At 44.1% G+C, this 21,977-nt stretch overlaps 1 protein-coding gene across 4 annotated transcripts in view; it reads right to left on the bottom strand.

Moving 5' to 3' along the window:
• Positions 1-638: 638 nt before the first annotated feature.
• RABGAP1 (RAB GTPase activating protein 1) overlaps positions 639-21,977 on the bottom strand; it is a 194,981-nt gene continuing 173,642 nt past the window's right edge. For all 4 annotated transcript variants that reach the window (XM_040406072.1, XM_040406074.1, XM_040406073.1 and 1 more), the window contains 3 exons: positions 16,321-16,392; positions 9,678-9,878; positions 639-2,647 (listed from right to left, as the gene is read on the bottom strand). In XM_040406072.1, coding sequence (XP_040262006.1) covers positions 2,525-2,647; positions 9,678-9,878; positions 16,321-16,392 — 396 coding nt within the window. In that variant the 3' untranslated portion in view covers positions 639-2,524. The remainder of the gene's footprint in view (positions 2,648-9,677; positions 9,879-16,320; positions 16,393-21,977) is intronic.

Raw genomic sequence — 21,977 nt, forward strand, 5'->3', positions numbered from 1 at the left:
GCTATTTGAAGAGCCACTGAGCTCGAGCAAGCCCTTCATGCCATCTCCCTTGTTGTGGCAGTGCAATGTAATTACAAATTCCTATTCCTTTTACTTGAATGGGAAGCATAGCTGTAATTACACTGCAACAAGGGAGAAGGCATGCAGGTAAACAATGAAAAGCATGCAATGCTTGCACGAGTACTACAGCCCCCGCCCATATGATATTGATTACCTATCCTGAAAACAGGTCAAAAATATCTGTAGCCTGGAAATGCCATTTATCTGAACTTGAGCTACAGACTATAATATAGTCCAAAGTAAAATTTACAATTCTACAGGCTGCAGAGCTGAAATCTCTCATCATTTGCTTGCTCAGTGCCTGCTAATTCTGGTCAACCTGTGAGGGTGTATCCGAAAAATTGTTGACCGTTTCCAATAACCAGCAGAATCCAGTTATACAACCTGCATCTCAGGGTCAGAGAAGTACTACACGGTATTTACAAAGCCACTTAACTTTTTACATAGATTTTGTGATGGAAACCCCAAGTAACACAGTCATCAAAATTCACTGATCAGTAGTCATGTGTTTATGAATTAGAGTTTTCTATAGACTCTGTGAGCTTGTATTCAGTGTAATGAAATCGAGTGGTCAGTAGTCAAATTTAATAGTACTTTATATTTTAGTTCATTGGGTTTACACACCGCACCTACACCAGCACTATTAGCACACTTTGAAAATAAGAACAGCAATCTTTTTATCTTTAAAACAATAAAGGACGTTTGTAGCAGATATGGGAAAGAAATCTTTAGCAGTTCATGTTATGTTTCAGATATATAACTTTTACAGTAGCTAGCGTTAGTACAGGAACTAAGAAAAAAGTAGATATACAAAATAAACCAAACTTTTTATATACTGCATATATACACAAACCAGTGCCTCTTAGTGTAACCTGCTTACACTTAAAACAATGTTATCACTGATGCAGCAACTGCGAGCGAAACAAAACCAAGTATAAATTAAAAAAAAGGTACAAGGTGCAAAACCGCCATTCTATGTCTGAATTCTACACGACATTGTAACTCCAAAGGAATGACACGTGCGTTGTGTTTAGCACCTAAAGTGCAGATCTCATACTGCTGCATACTAGCCCTAGAAGTGGAGCAATCTGAGAGAGTCTCTCCTAAGTGGGGAAAAGAACAATTGGCCCACTCTTTCCAAAGCTGCTGGAGATGAAATAGGAGTCTTCTGTTCAGGATCTTTCTCTGTAAAGGTCCATTAATGGCTCCAGATTATTAGCTGTTGCTTGCTCCTTTTTGAGGCATTCAGAGAATTGCCGTCCGATCTACCGCGGGCCCCAGACAAAACAAGAGTTAACGGATTAACAAGTTAAATACAAATTCTATAACAATAGCTGTGAGGCGTGAGAGCTGAAATGAACAAACTAACATTGCCAGAAAGACAAAGACAAGTGCTTCAAACCCAGGAAAGTAGAGAACAAAAGCCCCTTTCAGTGTTGTAAGTTGCCTGGAGAACAGGCCATCTGAAGATATTTGACTGTTCTCAACGACCTTCTTCGGTATCTGTGGACTATCTCCCTGACTGAGTGAGCCAACACATAGATACGCTGTACAGCTACACGGTGCAGACAGTGCTTTGTGGCTACAAACTTGCATTGGCCACTAGAAAGGAGGACAACATACTAACGTGGTCTCATTCCACTTCTCAGCATTATGGTGGGTACAGAGATAACAGTCACCTGCTCTAGACGTGAGGTTGGCATGAGGCTCCTTTTTGTCATCATATATTTCAGTGAACTCTACGGTTTCAGTACACGATAGGGATACGTCTTGGAATTATTAGATGGCCACATAATTTAACATCTGGGGCTTAAAAAGGCTGAGCTTTTGATGTTGAAGACGCGTTACCCCTATGATAGATTTATAGCAGCTCAAAATACAGTATTTTTTAAAGCAGTTTAGGACAATTAGTCTATAATAAAACACCATCTCAGGTTGTAAGAACAAAAAATAAATGTGTTGAAATAGTTTAAGCCTAACAAATTGATTTTGGTATTAACTGTATTAAGCGAAGATGCATTAAGAATCACCGCTGCTCATGGCCAAGCACCGACTAATCAGCTCATGATTCCATAACGTACAAGTCGCTTCGTAAGCTCAGTGGCTTTATATATGTCCTTATTCTGCATATGGAAAAAGGCCTAATGATTACTCATTATTTCGTTGTTACCTTAAGAACAATTCCTCGTCACTGAACATTTAAAAAGAGAAAAATGGAATCCACGGTGCGTTTTGTAAATGATGGAAAGCTAGGTCTTTTCTTCACCATTCTCTGGAGCTGTTAATAGGAGGCCAGAGATACCTTATCGTACATATATCTGACAAGCACAGACGTACTACCATCCTGCCATGCTGCACTGCTGGTCCTCTTACATACAGGCAAACCAAAATATCTGGCCAAGGAAGGCAACAGAAGGTATCATGTTTTCATAAAGACGTAACTATTTTACATGAGTTGGGGGTGTTAAGAGGTCTCTTTTCCTTGCACACCAGTGGCTGTTTTTATGGAGCTGAGGGTCCTGTTGAACCAGGTCTTCTTTGCTGCTTGCACTTCATTTATGGCAAGGCCAAGATGGTGCTCCAGATCCTGAAATACAGCCATGTAAAAACACATTAGAAGCCTAAAACTGCAAACCAAACAAACATTTAGCTGTAATTTCCTCTGGTCACAGAAGTAAATTACCCTTAAAATATAACTTTTAATAAATACGATAATAAAATCGATATTCCCTCAAACAAGTGATGCATATATATACACAGATATAAAGAAAAATCCGCCTGGATAGGTAATGTGGTCCTTATGGATCATTCTATGTATGTGTTATGATCTTCTAAATAACAGGACCTGTTATGGGATCCTACCTAGTACCTTTTAAAATAAAATTAATAAAAGCAAATTTTTAAAAGGGTCCACTTCCAGGTTAAAAGATCCTACCTAGTAACCCTACGGAGCCATGTGTATGGAAACTATATTATTGCGGGCCTTTGAAGATGAGGTCATATCCGTGGATGAATTGAGATTCATGGTCCCCAACAACCCACAAGTTCAAAAGTTTTACACCTTACCCAAAATACACAAGTCTCGGGTGTCGGTTCCATTACACAGAATACTTAATCCCTTTGTTGTTTCTTTACCATCATACATACGTGACACCACAGATTTATTGAAAAAAATATTGAGGTTGATGACAATATTGTATTAGCATCGATTGATGTCGAAGCCCTCTATACTAGCATTCCACATAAATCTGGGTTGAAGGCCACACAATATTTTCTTAAAACAAGGGGTGTTCAATATAGAACACACAACTAATATGTACTGGAAATTCTCGAATTCATATTATCACATAACTACTTTATGTTCGACGGCCGTTTCTTCCACCAGCTCAGGGGGACCGCAATGGGTAGCCCCTGTGCGCCCAGTTATGCGAATCTCCTCCTAGGCTGGTGGGAAGACACTATTGTTTTCAATGAAACGTGTGAACGATGGACTTCCCATATCCTTTTTTGGCGGCGATACATCGATGATATTTTGATCTTGTGGGATGGGTCTGCTGAATTGCTTAAGGCATTTATTCAGCAACTCAATATCAATGACATTGGCCTTAGGTTGACCCACGAGATCAATAATCGATGTATCGCCTTCCTTGATATTCTCATCACTAAGAAAAATGGAGAATTATGTACCGAGACTTACCGGAAACCGACATCCACTAACAGCCTCTTAAGGTGGGATAGTTATCATCGGTAATAGACTTCACAATAAATGGGTAGCTTATTTGAATTTTAAAACATAACATTTATTAATGTTTGTAGATAAAATAATGGGCCCTACTAAACTTAACAATACTAAATAGTTGCCACTAGTTACACTGTTCTCCTATAAAAAATGGGCGGAGATGGGAAGGGACCAAAAAGGGACAGTGTTAAAGTAACCAGATAGGGTGAAGGGTAGCCAGGTACCAAGGTAGAAAGACACAGCGCTGGGTCAATATTCCTAGACAGCCCTGTCTCTCACTATATCCTCCCTCCTATCTGCCACAGTATCCCTATTTGCACCCTCCCTAGTTGTGGACTGCCCAGCTTTGCCCGATAGCCAGAATATGGTCCTATAGATGGTATCCTTAACCACAAGGGGAAAGGAAGGGAAAGCTGGCAAAAGGTGAGTATGCTGAAACAAGAACAGGTAAAATCACAATGTAGCGTCACCTGTGATGCCTCAGCAGATTCATACACGATAATATATATAATCAAAAATCATGAAATACCAAGAATGTACATATTCAACTGGTAGTAACGTCCCGACGCGTTTCCTCAGTGCAACCTGATTCGTCAGGGGACAAATAGATTATATCAAAAGAGCCCCTCAGTTGGGCTCAGTCATTCAGACAAAACAGAGGGGTCATAGAGGGCACACTATACCATACTCAATAAGCCTATACAGTCTCCCTGATAATGGACAACTGTGCAGCAAATAGAGAGTATAGGTAGGTTATTATGTGGCCTCAATTACGCCGAACGTTATAGTAATAAAGGCAAAAATCACCCTCTATTTTGCATGGCCTGTGGTAGTTCCTGCTATTTAAATTCAATAGTGTGTAGTGTATTCAGTGTTCAATACACACCAGTATCCAGGTTAGAGTGTCTAAAACTGGAAATTAAATCAGGAATAACCAGAGGTCACCAGTCTCTATTTAGACAAGATAATACTTGTCAGTAGGACTACAATCCAAGCCTAGCAAACCAATGGTAGTATATTCATGAATGCATCACACTAACTGGAAGTATCTATTCAGTATACCTCCAATAGTAAATGCATCACGTCAGTTGATAGTATCTACTTAGTATACATTGTAGCCGATCTCCCACTAGTCATGTCACTAGCGGACATTAAAAGTCGGTGCAACGTTGCTCATCAAGTGCTTATGTCAATCTGATATACAAGCATCAAGAAATAAGCGGCTTATCTGTCCAGTCGTGATGATAACTGTCTCCAGATGGGAATGGATGGAGGGTGCTCCCTGGCGTCCCGCGTGTAGCAGTGGCAATGAGGCCATATTCGCGGGTCATTTAAAAAGCCGAGAAGCCCCGCCTCCAGTCAACGCCCCCTCGTTGTCAAATCGCGTCAGTCACGTGATACATCGGCTGTTCCGCCCATAGTCACGTGCTTCTACTCCTTTCTATGACGCCTAGCGTGGATGCAACTTCCTGCTGCCAGGCAACCAAGACGACGCGTTACTTACGATGATAAAGTAGAGGTCCGTTCATTTTTCAGTGGCCTGTCGGGGCGCCGCCTTCCCCTGTTATGTTTCAGGCGGCATATAGTCTCCACTACATATATTTGAGGTGCGTGTTTAAATGAGATGCAGAGATGGAGTCAAAGGGCAAATAAGCTCAACCTCTGCTCCCATAGAGATAAAGAATGTTTTCCATTGGTCCGCTTGGTCTGCGGTTTGCCTAATGGAATATTAGAGTTTTTAAGGTGATTCCTCAGATAGCTGTCGTCGTTAATTGATTGCTTCAACGCAACCCTATTTAAAGATGCCTCTTTCCATAAGATCCCAATAGGGGGGTTTTAGTGATCTCATCCAATATGTCACTCCAACGGAGTCATTCTTAAGAACAAATACATATTTTTAATGTTAAATATATATTGTTATTTGAAAAAAGGCATACTGAAGGGACAATACCTTCGTATACGAAGGAACTGTTCTTCTCTGCAAACCTTCAAGACACAAGCAGGGGACCTTCGGACTCGTTTTTCCCAACGTGGTTATCCATCAGCAACTCTTAGGGACGCCTTTCAACATTCACTGGACAGAGATAGACACACCCTGTTGCACAACATCCCGAGTGTAAAACGTGAGGATGATAACTTACGTATCATTGGTACATTTGATGAGCAAAACTGTCGGGTACAGGGCATTTTGAAACGATATTAGGGGATTGTGTGATCGGACCCCGATATTGGAGATCTCATCCCTCCATGACCACTGATTACATACAGGAGAGGGAGATTGATTGGTCACCGTCTTATGCACAGCCACTATGTGAGACCACGCCCAAGTGGTACCTGGTTGGACCCCAAACCCCTTGGCACCTTTAAATGTGGCAATGGGTGCATTTGCTGTCCTTTTATCCACAAATCATCTACTTTTTGCAGCGTCTCTACCAATAAAACCTATCAAATTAGGGTCTATCTCTGTACATGTACCTGTCCCCTCAACTATGTTGGGAAGACCAAAAGGGAACTTCAATGAAGGGTGGGCGACCATTTGAGTGACATCAATCATAAACTGGATAAACTCATTGCTCGACATGTTACTGAATTCCATCAGGGAGACCCCAGAGCTATTGTTTTTCAAGTCATTGAGGTTGTTCGTAAATCCGCCCGTGGCGGTGACTAGGACAAACAAATTCTACGTAAAGAGGGTCAATGGATCCACCGTCTCAAAATGGTGTCTCCCTCTGGCCTAAATGAACAGATATCTTTTGCCTGCTTTCTCCGAGAGCACATCCTTGGGTAACTACTTGCGTAGTGTTTAATTTATCTTGCCTCTTATATTTATCCACGCATGTTTATCTGCCTTTTTCATCAGACCAAAATAGGTCCTGTCCTATGAGGATTTGTGGGTTTATGGCTATTATTTCCTTGACCCCCGTTTATATTATCCTCGTTCTACATACATACCCTCTGTTTCAAATGTCCCACTGGCTCCTATTCCAGTTTGTCCATTCATATTTTTTATAATCTAATCAATATGTTACATAGATATTTATTCCATACCATATGCCTCTCAGCCCCTCATGTTATTGTCTATGCTTTATGCAATGTTGCGCCTTGATTCTGGGTATCAATCCCTCTGTGCTTATGTCCTGTGCATTTGGAGCGCTGTTTGCGTTCCATATACCGGAAGTACGTCAGCGGTGGAACGCATCTTGCGTTCCAAATAGCAGAAGTGATGTATCGTCACTTCCGGTTTTTGATTTTTGAGCGGCGGCACCTGGAGAGTGGCGTCTGTATAAAGGTATGGCTTGTTTGGACATTCTTTGCACCTCTTATCATCTAGGCGGCCAGTACCTGGGACATCACCACCAGATTACTACTTGTCCCCTGAGGAACCTTCGCTACCTGTTGGGGAAACGCGTCGGGGCGAATTTCAGCATTACTTATGTGGTCTTTTCAGGGGCATTAAAAAAATAGATCAGGTTCAGGTCCGCGCTATTCACCACACCATAGACACGTGAACATGGAAATATAGCATCCAAATTGGGCGTATTCTCAGCAACCTCGTCACAGATTCCAACCGGTAGTCTACAGTCACCAAGGCACCCTAAGCCGTTGGGCTTCTATGTTCAGGAGCGCAGACGCCGCACATATGGTGTGCTGCTCCTAGTCACCTCCATGTGCATCGGTTGCTTGATGGAATCTGTGACGAGGTTGCTGAGAATACGCCCAATTTGGATGCTATATTTCCATGTTCACGTGTCTACCAACATCATCGACTACCAACATCCTTTCATCTGTGATCACCACTATATCATACCTGGGTACCGTGAGTAACTACCACATGGCTGCTAACAGTTATATCACTTCTGTTATGTATTTTTAGCCGTTCTGTCACTATAGGTTATTAATCCCTAATATACGGTATCTGTTCATTATGTAATTGGTGCGCTGTCTCCTCCTATTTATCTCTATGTATCCGCTTATCATTTTGGATTGATCACTAAATAACGCCTATCCAGGCGGATTTTTCTTTATATCTGTGTATATATATGCATCACTTGTTTGAGGGAATATCGATTTTATTATCGTATTTAATAAAAGTGATATTTTAAGGGTAATTTACTTCTGTGACCATTCTACCTATGTGCCCTATTTAGTGGAATAGTAAAATTGACATGCTGTAATTTCCTCTGAATGTACCAAAGACATGCAGGCCCAGCTAAGCAAATGGGCATATGAATGTCCTGAGTGTCCTGAGAGCTGAAGCTGGTGTCGACTTGCACAAGACAGACTGTTGACTGAACAAGCAGAGCAACTCTACATGGAACAGACTTGATCAGGCACAAATGGATCATCCGGTGCATGGACATCTTGAAGTGGATTTCTTTATTGGAAAACAACGCATTTTGGGGCTCAGAAGCGCCCTTCATCAAGTGAAGTTGGTGGACACACATTGGATTGCGCCATACACCTGAGACTGTTGGCTGATACTGCCCAAATCAACTGCTTCAAATAACTTTTGTCTTTTAAAGTCCCCATCCATACACATTAGACTACTGTCATTCAAAACTGTCATTCTCGGCAGGACAGGAAAACAGTTTAGGGGGACATTTATGAAGTCCGGCGATTTAGATGTCAGTCTTCAACCCTACCGCACTATGTAGAGGTGTCGGTGGACTTTCCACTGAGTTTACACCAGATCCCTTGCTGGCATAGATTTAGACTCTTTTCTATGCTTAAAACAGGTGTAGAAAATTACGAATGAGATGGGCCTGCTGGCTGCTCTTTTTCCTGCCCACAGCATGCCCCATTTTTGACCTACCATGTGTGGTGAAAAGGGGGAAGATTATAATATCCTTTGCGCCACAATCTGCGACAGATATATGCCAAAAAGTGGTATATATCTGTCTGTAAATTACCACCTTAATGTGTATGGAGAACTCTCGACTCCCCCACAAGAAACTATGTCGGGGGAGAAAAAGATCAGGCACGCTTAATTTCAAACAGGTGTCTGGCACCGTCTAACTGTCAACTCAACTGCTATTGAAGGTACATGGGCACCAGTTGAACCTACGTATTGTAGAGAATAGGCCTATATACAAATAGGAGACATCTGACAATAGGCTCTTAGGGATTTGTAGAACTTTAATTCCCTGACAGTGTCCTACAAATCCATCCTCAGAGTAATGTCTGCCATTTAGTCAATTTAATAGCGTACAACTTTACTTTTCCTGTAAAGCTAAGGCTGACTGCCCTAATGAGTGTTAGGCTCCATTTAGACGTCCGTAACGTGTTTTGCGGATCCGCAAAACACGGACAGCAGCAAAGTGCGTTCCGCATTTTGCGGACAGCACATTCCCAGCATTAATAGAATATGCCTATTCTTGTCCGCAATTGCGGACAAGAATAGGACATGTTCTATTTTTTTCGGGAACGGAATTACGGACTCGGAAGTGCGGTGCGCAATTCCGTATCCAGGCAGCACATCGTGCTGCCTCATAGAAATGAATGGGTCCGCAATTCCGTTCCGCAAAATGCGGAATTAAATTGCAGACGTGTGAATGGAGCCTTAGGGCTCATGCACACGTATGTATTTTCTTTTCGTGTCCAATACATTTTTTTGCAGACTGTATGCGTAACCATTCATTTCAATGTGTCCGCAAAAAAATAAAAAAATAAGGAAGTTACTCTGTTCTGTTTGTCCGTATTTCCGTTCTGCAAAAAAAGGATTGGACTGTTCTATTAGGGGCCAGCTGTTCCGTTCCGCAAAATACAGAATGAACACGGACGTCATCTGTATTTTTTGCAGATCCGTTTTTGCGGACCGCAAAATACATACGGACGTGTGCATGAGCCCTTATGAGTAGGACCCTCGCTGATGGTTTACCTGTATCTTACACTCTGCTTCCACCAGCTGAAGTTTAGTTTGAGCCAATTCTAGCTCCATTTCCCGTAGCTGGTTGTTCAGACTCTCCTTCTCTTCATCAGTGTCTTCCTCAGAAGAGTTCTCCTTCTTAGTGCTGACCAACTTCACTCTTCCTTCTGTGTTGAAGAACTCTCTGCAGCGTTCACAACCATCCACCTTTTGCTAAGTGGTTAAAGACAGAGAAGGATTATGGGAGTCATGACAAATACACATCACTTAATATTTAGCTTCAGCACCAATACATCTAAGGCTACTTTCACACTTGCGTTCAGAGCGGGTCCGTCTGATGTCTGCACAGACGGATCCGCTCCTATAATGCAGACGTTTGGATCCGTTCAGAACGGATCCGTCTGCATTATAGTTAAAAAAAAAAAATCTAAGTGTGAAAGTAGTTCAGACGGATCCGTCCAACCTTTACATTGAAAGTCAAAGGGGGACGGATCCGTTTGAAAATTGAGCCATACTGTGTCAACTTCAAACGGATCCGTCCCCATTGACTTACATTGTAAGTCTGGACTGATCCGCTTGCTTCCGCACGGCCAGGCGGACACCCGAACGCTGCAAGCTGCGTTCAGGTGTCCGCTTGCTGAGCGGAGGCTGAACGCTGGCAGACTGATGCATTCTGAGCGGATCCGCATCCACTCAGAATGCATTAGGGCAGTACGGATGCGTTCGGGGCCGCTTGTGAGACCCTTCAAACGGAGCTCACAAGCGGAGCCCCGAATGCTAGTGTGAAAGTAGCCTAAAGCTGGAAAGACAGGTTCCACCATGTCCATATAATGGAAAGTGCCATGCTTGGCTGACTCTTATGGTTTTTCCTCCTATTTCCAACTGCACTCAAAAGGTACACTGCGTCACCGCGTCGCCGCGTCCGTAACGACCTGATCTATAAAACGGTCATGTAACTTTCCCCGCACGGTGAACGCCATAAAAATTAAAAAAATAAAAACTATGAGGAAATTTAAATTTTGCCCACCTTACTTCCCAAAAAAGGTAATAAAAGTGATCAAAAAAGTCGCATGTACGCAAAAATAGTACCAATCAAACAGTCATCTCATCCCACAAAAATCATACCCTACCCAAGATAATCGCCCAAAAACTGAAAAAACTATGGCTCTTAGACTATGGAAACACTAAAACATGATTTTTTTTGTTTCAATCATTGTGTAAAACTTACATAAATAAAAAAAAAAAAAAGTATACATATTAGGTATCGCCGCGTCCGTATCGGCTAAAAATATCACATGACCTAACCCCTCAGGTGAACACCGTAAAAAAAAAAAAAAAAAAAAAAAACGGTGTAAAAAATTCAATTTTTTGTCATCTTACTTCACAAAAAGTGTAATAGCAAGCGATCAAAAAGTCATATGCACCCCAAAATAGTGCCAATCAAACCGTCATCTCATCCCACAAAAAATGAGACCCTACCTAAGATAATCGCCCAAAAACTGAAAAAACTATGGCTCTCAGACTATGGAGACACTAAAACATGATTTTTTTTGTTTCAAAAATGAAATCATTGTGTAAAACTTACATAAATAAAAAAATTGTATACATATTAGGTGTGCCAAAAAAGCTATTTCTTTTTACCTTGCCTCACAAAAAGTGTAATATAGAGCAACCAAAAATCATATGTACCCTAAACTAGTACCAACAAAACTTCCACCCTATCCCGTAGTTTCTAAAATGGGGTCACTTTTCTGCAGTTTCTACTCTAGGGGTGCATCAGGGGGGCTTCAAATGGGACATGGTGTCCAAAAAAACTGTCTAGCAAAATCTGCCTTCCAAAAACCGTATGCCATTCCTTTCCTTCTGCGCCCAGCCGTGTGCCTGTACAGCAGTTTACGACCACATATGGGGTGTTTCTGTAAACTACAGAATCAGGGCCATAAATAATGAGTTTTGTTTGGCTGTTAACCCTTGCTTTGTAACTGGAAAAAAAAAATTAAAATGGAAAATCTGCCAAAAAAGTGAAATTTTGAAATTGTATCTCTATTTTCCATAAATTCTTGTGGAACACCTAAAGAGTTAACAACGTTTGTAAAATCAGTTTTGAATACCTTGAGGGGTGTAGTTTCTTAGATGGGGTCACTTTTATGGAGTTTCTACTCTAGGGGTGCATCAGGGGGGCTTCAAATGGGACATGGTGTCAAAAAAACAGTCCAGCAAAATCTGCCTTCCAAAAACCAAACGGCGCACCTTTCACTCTACGCCCCGCTGTGTGGCCATCCTTGAGGGGTGTAGTTTATAGAATGGGGTCATTTTTGGGTGGTTTCTATTATGTAAGCCTCGCAAAGTGACTTCAGAGCTGTAGTGGTCCCTAAAAATTGGGTTTTTGTAAATTTCTGAAAAATTTCAAGATTTGCTTCTAAACTTCTAAGCCTTGTAACATCCCCAAAAAATAAAATATCATTCCCAAAATAATTCAAACATGAAGTAGACATATGGGGAATGGTAAGTCATCACAATTTTTGGGGGTATTACTATGTATTACAGAAGTAGAGAAACTGAAACTTTGAAATTTGCAAATTTTTCCAAATTTTTGGTAAATTAGGTATTTTTTTTATGCAAAAATTTTTTGGGGTTTTGACTTAATTTTCCAGTGTCATGAAGTACAATATGTGACGAAAAAACAATCTCAGAATGGCCTGGATAAGTCAAAGCGTTTTAAAGTTATCACCACTTAAAGTGACACTGGTCAGATTTGCAAAAAATGGCCAAGTCCTTAAGGTGAAATAAGGCTGTGTCCTTAAGGGTTTAAGGGGTTAAAATAAAATAAACATCATGGGCATTGCAGTGTGCGAAAATGCCCATACTATTAAAATATAACAATAGTACGGGAAAAATTTTTTAAAACAGACAATTTTTGTCACTTCAACTACCCAATAATTATTTTTATAAAAAGTGATCAAAAACACTTCAAATTGGTATCACTGAAAAGAACAATCTTCCCGCAAAAGATGAGCCCTCACACAGCCCTGTACACATAACTTCAAAAAAGTTATAGGGGTCAGAATATGGTTATAAAATGTATATTTTTTTTCCTCAAGGGTTTAATTTTTTTTTTCAGTATTAAAGCGCAAGAAAAATTATACAAGTGTGGTATCGTTGGAACTGCACTGACTTGGAGAATGAAGATAACCGGTCAATTTTACAGCATAGTGTACAGTAGAGTTGTTGCGATACCAAATTTTTGATTCGGTTTCGATACCATGAAAAAATATTGTGATACTCTATACCATGCGAAAAAAAATGAACGAAAAAAGCCACGTGCATACCGCATTAAAAAAATGGCGAATCGCGCATTTTTTATAGAGTTTTTCTGTTCCGGCGTTCACCGCATAGATTTTTTTTATATTTTAATAGTTTGGACTTTTCTGACGTGGCGATATGTAATATGTTTATTATTTATACATTTTATATGTGCGCAGCCCAGTATCGAAAAAATGGAAATCCCGGTATGACAAAAGTATCGATTGGGTATCAAAATTTCGATACCCGCAACAACCCTAGTGTACAGTGTAATAAAAAAATAAAATAAAATTCTTTATCAGAATTAGATTTTTTCCCAATTTTACCCTATTTGGAATATTTTTTTCGCTTCCCACTACATGATATGCAACCGTAAATGGCGCCATTAGAAAGTACAACTTGTCCCTCAAAAAAAAAAAAAAAAGCCTCATAAGGCTATGTGAATGGAAAAATAAAGTTAGGACTATGGGAAGGCGGGGAGTGAAAAACAAAAACGCAAAATGAAAAATGGCCAGGGTCTGAAAGGGTTAATTTTTATTGATACCATTTTGGAGTGTGTGTGACTTTTTGATCACATTTTCTAAAAAAAAAATTGGGTAAGAGAAGTACTGAAAAAATGCCAAATTGGCCATTTTGACCCTTTTTCCGTTATGCCATTCACCGTATTGGAAAAATATTTTTATATTTTAATAGAATGGGCGTTTTTGATGGCTGTTGTACCCATAATATTTATATTTTTTGTTATTTACCATATTTTTCGCTTTATAAGACGCACCTGATGATAAAACACACCTAGATTTTTGAGGAGGAAAATAAGAAAAAAAAATTTGAACCAAAAGGTGTGTTTTTGGTGGGTTTTGAACTAATGGTGGTCTGTGGATGACGCACTGTTATGGGGGACCTGTGGATGACGCACTGTTATGGGGGACCTGTGGATGACGCACTGTTATGGGGGACCTGTGGATGACGCACTGTTATGGGGGACCTGTGGATGACGCACTGTTATGGGGGACCTGTGGATGACGCACTGTTATGGGGGATCTGTGGATGACGCACTGTTATGGGGGATCTGTGGATGACGCATTGTTATGGGGGATCTGTGGATGACGCACTGTTATGGGGGATCTGTGGATGACGCACTGTTATAAGGGGGATCTGTGGATGACGCACTGTTATAAGGGGGATCTGTGGATGACGCACTGTTATAAGGGGGATCTGTGGATGATACACTACTACGGGGGATGTAGCATCATATATAGCATCTTATGTAATGGGGGTCACTATTCACACAGGGACAATATACTGTGACACATATGATACTGTGACCAGCATAAGATCATCTTATGCTGGTCACAGTATCATATGTGTCACAGTATATTGTCCCTGTGCGAATAGTGACCCCCATTACACCACAGGGCACACAGTAGACTTTATATGTAAAATCTTTTAATGGCTCTGCTTTCTTCTATACCAGTACTCACTATATAAGCAGCAGTCCGGCCAGCATGTGACGTCACTCACTCAGTCAGTCACGCTCCTGCCAGCTTCATTAATGAAGTGGGAGGAGCATGACCGAGTGAGTGACGTCACGCGCCGGCTGGACCGCTGCTTTCATAGTGAGTACTGTTATGGAAGAAAGCAGAGTGTAATAAAGCAGTTTTCATATGTAAAGTCTATAATCTTCAAGCAGTATCTCTGCTTTAAACTAGGGCAATCCTCTGTAGTAGTACAACTCACTATGAAAGCGGCAGCATAACATCGCGATTCTCACTCATTCACGCTGCTCCCACTTCCTTCATGAATGAAGTGGGAGGAGCGTGAATGAGTGAGAATCGCGAGGTTACGCTGCCGCCCTGCCTGCCGCTTTCATAGTGAGTTGTACTACTACAGAGGATTGCCCTAGTTTAAAGCAGAGATACTGCTTGAAGATTATAGACTGTACATGTAAAAAATTGCCGTGAGCGGGGCCCGATGTATTAGAGTACAGTGACTGCATCGGGCCCCGCCGCGAGTGTTGCCAGCCTCCGTCCCCTCCTCCCACCCCTCTGATACATCGCGGCTTGCGATGTATCAGGGTCACCAAAGTAAACATGGCAGTGTTCGCTTTATAAGACGCACTGCCATTTCCCCCCCCCACTGTATTTATTTTTTATTATATGGAAAGGGGGATGAAACTTTTCTATATTTATTTTTATTTTTTTTAAACAGCGGAGACCCGCCGGCCATGGCACCCGCTGCACATGTACGGCACTGGCAGCAAAAGGGTTAAAGGCTATGTACATCTTTAGGAACAATTTTTTTTATTACTGCATTGTACTCATTTTGTGCTAAAAATAATTTTTTTAATTGGTCTTTATTAAAACTATGGCTTCCTTTTTTCTTTTTAGAGCTCCGGTAGCACCCTTTGGATTTTCTGTCTTTTCCGTCAGACCAGGAGCAGACGGACTCCTTATCTCTAAATAGGCCTTGAGACAAGACCTGGAACTTAAATAAGCCTGCAGCTCATCTGCAGACAGCTGTTTTAGTGCGATTGCCGCTCATCAGTGCAGAGCAGAGAGTACTGGCTTAACTGGGTGAGAGGCATATCAGGATTTGGGGGGCACTCTCTCTCCTTGGGGACAGCGCCTTAATCGGCATGAGGAGATTTATAGGCCGTACATGCTCCTCTGGAATTCTGGGAAAAATGGATGTAAATGAGCCCATAACAAGCTCCACCTTCTAATGCCACCAGATGCTATTAAATATCTGAGTCATGTCTCAAGGCCTGTTTAAAGGGTCAAACATTGACTTATAGGATAGCTGCCTTACATCTGGTGGCATTAGAGGTGGAGCTTGTTATGAGCTCATTTGCATCCATTTTCCCCAGAATTCCAGAGGAGCATGTATGGCCGATAAGTCTCCTCACGCCGATTAAGGTGCTCTCTCCCCAGTGAAAGTATCAGTCACCAGTTAGAAAAACAGTTTACCATTTGTGACAGAACAGCTTAATATTTTGTTAAAGGCCAATTGAAAACATAATTTTTAGCCAAAAATGAGAAACATGTAAACATAAATGCTTCTGAAGTTTTACATAGCCTTTAACTCCCTAATTAAACTTGCTTAAGAAACACAAAAGTGCAGCAACACAGAATTTTGATTCTCGGAATACAGAAGGCTGTTTATAGAGGTCTCTGGCATTCATGCAGGTACTGAGACTAGCAAAACAAAATGTCTGTAGTCATGTAACAAGCTTCAGCAAACTTTATTGCCGAAGGAGAAATTATATCAATTGAAGTTTATTAGGAAAATGCACACAGCATGATAATATAATGACAAAAAGTCATGACCCACGGTTCAGTCAGTGTGAACTTACCCGGATTTTCTCAATTTCAGCTTTGTTTGTAGACTGCTGCTTCTCCAGTCGATCGCTCAGCTGGGAACATATCTGCAAACAAACAAAAGTTTGGATTTAGATGACAAGGATTTCCATTCATTATCCAAACCTGGTACTCTGAACACAAAACTCGAAAAATATAGAAAAATACTAAACAATCCTAGCACTTCCTTCCTTTACCCCTTAGAGACCAGCCTGTTTTGGGCCATAATGAGCAAGAATTATTTTTATTTTTTTATTTTGTTGCATTCCAAGAGCTATAACTTTTTTATTTTTCCATCGATATAGCCATATGAGGGTTTTTGCAGGACAAATTGTGTTTTTTTTTTAATGGTACCATTTTGGGGCACACCTAATTAACTTTTATTAACTTCCTTGGAGGGAGGGGGGGGAAGGTTGGGGCAGCCACTGATTTTTAAGTTAGAAATTTGGTGGCGTTCACTTTTCAGTATAAATAACATTATAACGTTACCCTCTGAGTCATTATGATTACAGTGATACCAAATACATTAGTTTGTTTTACTGCTTTTACACAATAAAAGCCCCTTTTTCAGGTGCATAACATTTTTTGATTGCTTTTTATTATATTTTTTTTTGGAGTGGCAACAGTGGCATGCCTAGAGGGGGGCGGGGGGCCGCAGTCCACCCCGGGTTCCGGCTCTCAGGGCGGTGCCAGAAGCAATGAGCACGTCCATCAATACAGATGAAAGCGCACATTGCTGGAGCGCTGACGCACACATACTGCGGCAGGGCACGGGAGCACATAATTCCCTGCCCCGCCGTAGGCCTGAGGCCTATGCAGAAGTAAAATCCCGGCGCAGGCGTGTGTGATGACATCATCGCACGTGCCTGTGCCGGGACGCAGCAGCACAGTGAAGTGTGCGTGCCTTCCTCTGCGAGCAACTGCAGCTTTTATTTTTATTTATTTTTATGTGCCAACTTTGGGGGACATGGGGGAGGGACACACAGGAGGACATGTGGGGGGAAATATTATGGTGGGATACTGTGTGGGGGCAAATTATTATTGGAGGTATTACTATGTGGGGGAAAATTATTATGGGCAATGTGGGGAAAACTACTGTATGGGGGCAGTGTGGGGGAAACTACTGTATGGGGGCAGTGTGGGGGAAACTACTGTATGGGGACAGTGTGGGGGAAACTACTGTATGGGGACAGTGTGGGGGAAACTACTGTATGGGGACAGTGTGGGGGAAACTACTGTATGGGGACAGTGTGGGGGAAACTACTGTATGGGGACAGTGTGGGGGAAACTACTGTATGGGGACAGTGTGGGGGAAACTACTGTATGGGGACAGTGTGGGGGAAACTACTGTATGGGGACAGTGTGGGGGAAACTACTGTATGGGGACAGTGTGGGGGAAACTACTGTATGGGGACAGTGTGGGGGAAACTACTGTATGGGGACAGTGTGGGGGAAACTACTGTATGGGGACAGTGTGGGGGAAACTACTGTATGGGGACAGTGTGGGGGAAACTACTGTATGGGGACAGTGTGGGGGAAACTACTGTATGGGGACAGTGTGGGGGAAACTACTGTATGAGGACAGTGTGGGGGAAACTACTGTATGGGGACAGTGTGGGGGAAACTACTGTATGGGGACAGTGTGGGGGGAAACTACTGTATGGGGACAGTGTGGGGGAAGCTACTGTATGGAGACAGTGTGGGGGAAACTACTGTATGGGGGCAGTGTGGGGGAAACTACTGTATGGGGACAGTGTGGGGGGAAACTACTGTATGGGGACAGTGTAGGGGAAACTACTGTATGGGGACAGTGTGGGGGAAACTACTGTATGGGGGCAATGTGGGGGAAACTACTGTATGGGGCCAGTGTGGGGAAAACTACTGTATGGGGCCAGTGTGGGGGAAACTACTGAATGGGGCCAGTGTGGGGGAAACTACTGAATGGGGCCAGTGTGGGGGAAACTACTGAATGGGGCCAGTGTGGGGGACACTACTGTATGGGGGCAGTGTGGGGGAAATTACTGGGTGGGGGCAATTACTGTATGGGGGCAGTGTGGGGGGAAATTACTGGGTGGGGGCAATTACTGTATGGGGGAAATTACTGTGGGGGAAATTACTATATGGGGCAGTGTGGAGGAAATGACTGTATTGGGGGGCGAATTACTATGGGGGGATTACTATGAGGGGCAGTGTGGGGGAAATAACTATATGGGGCAGTGTGGGGGGCTTTGCTATTGGGGAGGCACTGTAGGGACAATTCTATTTTTTTTGGGGACACTATACAGGGATTATTGCCTGGAGCACAATAAGGAGATTTTTTGTGAAACTCACCTGTAAAATCTTTTTCTAGTCTTTTCCATTGGGGGACACAGACCATGGGTATAGCTTAGGTTATTACTAGGAGGAGACACTATGCAAATAGTAAAAAACAGCTCCTCCTCCACTGGCTATACCCCCATGCTCCAACAGGAGGACCTCAGTGCTTGCAAAAGCAGTAGGAGAAGGAGATCAGAAACCAAATATTAACCAAGAAAAACAGAACCAAGGAACACCGCCATTGGGCCGCTAACCATAAGGTCCAACTAGAAGAGAACCAACCCCTCCTGCAACGGACAAGAATGGGTGGGAGCTGTGTCCCCCAATGGAAAAGACGAGAAAAAGATTTTACAGGTAAGTTTCACAAAAAATCTCCTTTTCTCGCCCATTCCATTGGGGGACACAGACCATGGGACGTCCTAGAGCAGTCCATGGGGTGGGAAGACCAGCACCTCCAGAGGGAAAACGTCCAACGGTTAAACAGGAACCACAGCCTGCAATACCTTTCACCCTAGGGCAGCATCAGCAGACGCCAAAGAGTGCATCTGGTAGAACCTTGTAAAGGTATGTAAGGACGACCAGGTGGCCGCCTTATAAAGTTGTGACGTAGAGGCTCGATTGCGCCTCGCCCAGGAGGCCCCCCCCCTATCCGCTGGGGGAACCCTACCCCTGGACCGATAGGCCATGGCAATAGTCGACCGAATCCACCGAGCCACAGTGACCTTGGAGGCCGCCAGACGCTTACGAGGCCCCTTGGGAACCACAAAAAGGGAGTCCGAGCGGCGAAATGGGGCAGTCACCGACAGGTACACCCGTAGAGCACGGATAACATCCAGAGAATGAAGAGTGCGCTCCTTGGAGTTCACCGGAGCGGGGCAAAAGGATGGCAGGACAATGTCCTCATTAAGGTGGAAGGCGGAGACCACCTTGGGCAAAAAGGAAGGGACAGGGCGCAGTACCACCTTGTCCTTGTGGAAGACCAAAAAGGGCTCTTTTGAGGAAAGGGCGGCCAGCTCCGATACCCTCCTGATAGAGGTGATGGCCACCAAAAAGGCCACCTTCCAGGTGAGAAAACTCAGGGAAATGTCCCTCAGGGGCTCAAAAGGAGCCGCCTGAAGAGAAGACAGAACCAGGTTCAGATCCCAGGGGGGCAGAGGAGGGACATACGGAGGGACCGAATGCGCTACCCCCTGCAGGAAGGTCCTCACCGGACCTAGCAGAGCCAGAGAGCGCTAAAAGAAAATGGCCAGAGCGGAGACCTGACCCTTCAGAGAGCTCAGCGACATTCCCATCTCCAGACCCGACTGGAGAAAGGAGAGGACCACCGGAACGGAGAAATGAAGAGGAAAAACGTCTATCTTCTCACAAAAGGCAAGAAAGGCCTTCCAGGTACGATAGTATATCCAGTAGGAAGCTGGCTTCCTGGCTTTGATCATGATCTTCACGACAGAGTCCGAGAAGCCCCTCTTCTTCAAGATGGAGGACTCAACAGCCACGCCGTTAAACAAAGTGGTTGTAAATTCTGGTGGAAGAGAGGTCCTTGAGACAGCAGGTCCTCCCTGAGAGGAAGAGGCCACGGGACGTCCGCCAGCATCCGAGCGACCTCCAAGAACCAGGCGTGGTGAGGCCAATCTGGGGCGATGAGGATGGTTGGGATCCCTTCTGCCGCGACCCTGCGAAGAACCTTTGGGAGCAGAGGCACTGGTGGGAAGACATAGAGGAGTGCGAAGTTATGCCACGGAGACACCAGAGCGGCCACTCCGTACGCTTCTGGATCCCGAGCTCGGGCCAGGAACGTGGGAACCTTGTTGTTAAGCCTGGACGCCATCAAGTCCACGTCCGGGCGGCCCCAACGGCGACAGACGTCCTCGAATACGTCCGGATGCAGAGACCACTCTCCAGGATCCACCCTGTTGCGGCTGAGAAAGTCCGCCGTCCAGTTTTCAACCCCTGGGATGTACACTGCAGACAATATCGGAACGTGAGTCTCCGCCCACTGTAGGATCCTCTTCACCTCCTGCTCTTAGCTCCAATATGTTGATCGGAAGGCGGGCTTCCACTTCTGACCACACCCCCTGAACCGTCCGAGCTCGGAGAACGCCGGCCCCAACCCAGAAGACTGGCATCGGTGGTGACGACTGTCCAGGAGATTGGGAGGAAGGATTTCCCCGAAGTCAGATTCTGAGGGGACAGCCACCACTGAAGTTCCATACGAACCCGAGGAGGAAGGCGGATCCGAGAGTCCAAACCCCTCGATGTCCTGTCCCAGAAGGACAAGATCGCCTGCTGCAGAGGTCGAGTGTGAAACTGGGCAAAGGGGACTGCCTCGAAGGAGGCTACCATAAGCCCCAGAACCTGCATGTACTCCTGGATGGAGAGACACTGGGAATGCTGAAGGCGAGACACCGACTCCTGTATCCGAGAGAACTTGCAATCCGGGAGGAATATCCGGGCTGCAGTCGTGTCCATAACCATCCCCAGGAAGGTCACCCTCTGGGAAGGTAGGAGAGAGGACTTCGGGAAGTTGATCAGCCAGCCGAACTGTTGCAGAGTCTGAACAGTTATCCTGGCGCTGACTTCGGCCTGGGAACGAGAGGGAGCCTTTATCAGAATGTCGTCCAGGTAAGGCAGCAGAGATATGCCCCTGGTACGGAGAAGCGCCATGATTGGCGCCAAGATCTTCCTGATTACCCGCGGGCCGTCGCTAGCCCAAAGGGAAGAGCGACGAACTGATAATGGCAGTCGCCAATGGCGAAGCGCAGGAACTTGTGGTGAGATTCTGCGATAGGGACATGCAGATAGGCGTCCCGGATGTCCACTGATGCGAGGAACTCCCCTGGAAGAAGAGAAGCAATAACGGAGCGGAGGGATTCCATCCGGAACCTCCGCACCCGCAGGGACTTGTTTAACAGCTTCAGGTCTAGGACCGGACGTACTGATCCCTCCTTCTTTGGCACCACAAAGAGATTTGAGTAGAAACCTGCCCCCTGGTCCTCCAGAGGAACTGGGACAACTACTCCCCTGACCAGAAGGGAAAACACAGCTTGTAAAAGGGCCGAGGCTCGGGCTGCATCCCCCGGAACACGAGACGGAAAGAAACGTTCCGGAGGTCTGGAAACAAATTCTATCTTGTAACCAGAACTCACAATTTCCAGGGCCCATGCGTCTTGAACATGAGCTCTCCAGACATGCTGAAAGGAGAGCAGACGGCGCCCCTTCAGGCGGAGGACTGCTTGGGAACCGTGGGGCGGGCAGAACTCCCCTGGAACTGTGCTCGCAGGCGCCAGGAAGGTTGCGGCTTAAAGGAAGGCTTCTTGCGGGAGTCCTGAGAGCCGCC

Source organism: Bufo bufo, chromosome 8 (genome assembly GCF_905171765.1).
Source record: "Bufo bufo chromosome 8, aBufBuf1.1, whole genome shotgun sequence".
In the NCBI taxonomy this organism is placed as follows: domain Eukaryota; kingdom Metazoa; phylum Chordata; class Amphibia; order Anura; family Bufonidae; genus Bufo; species Bufo bufo.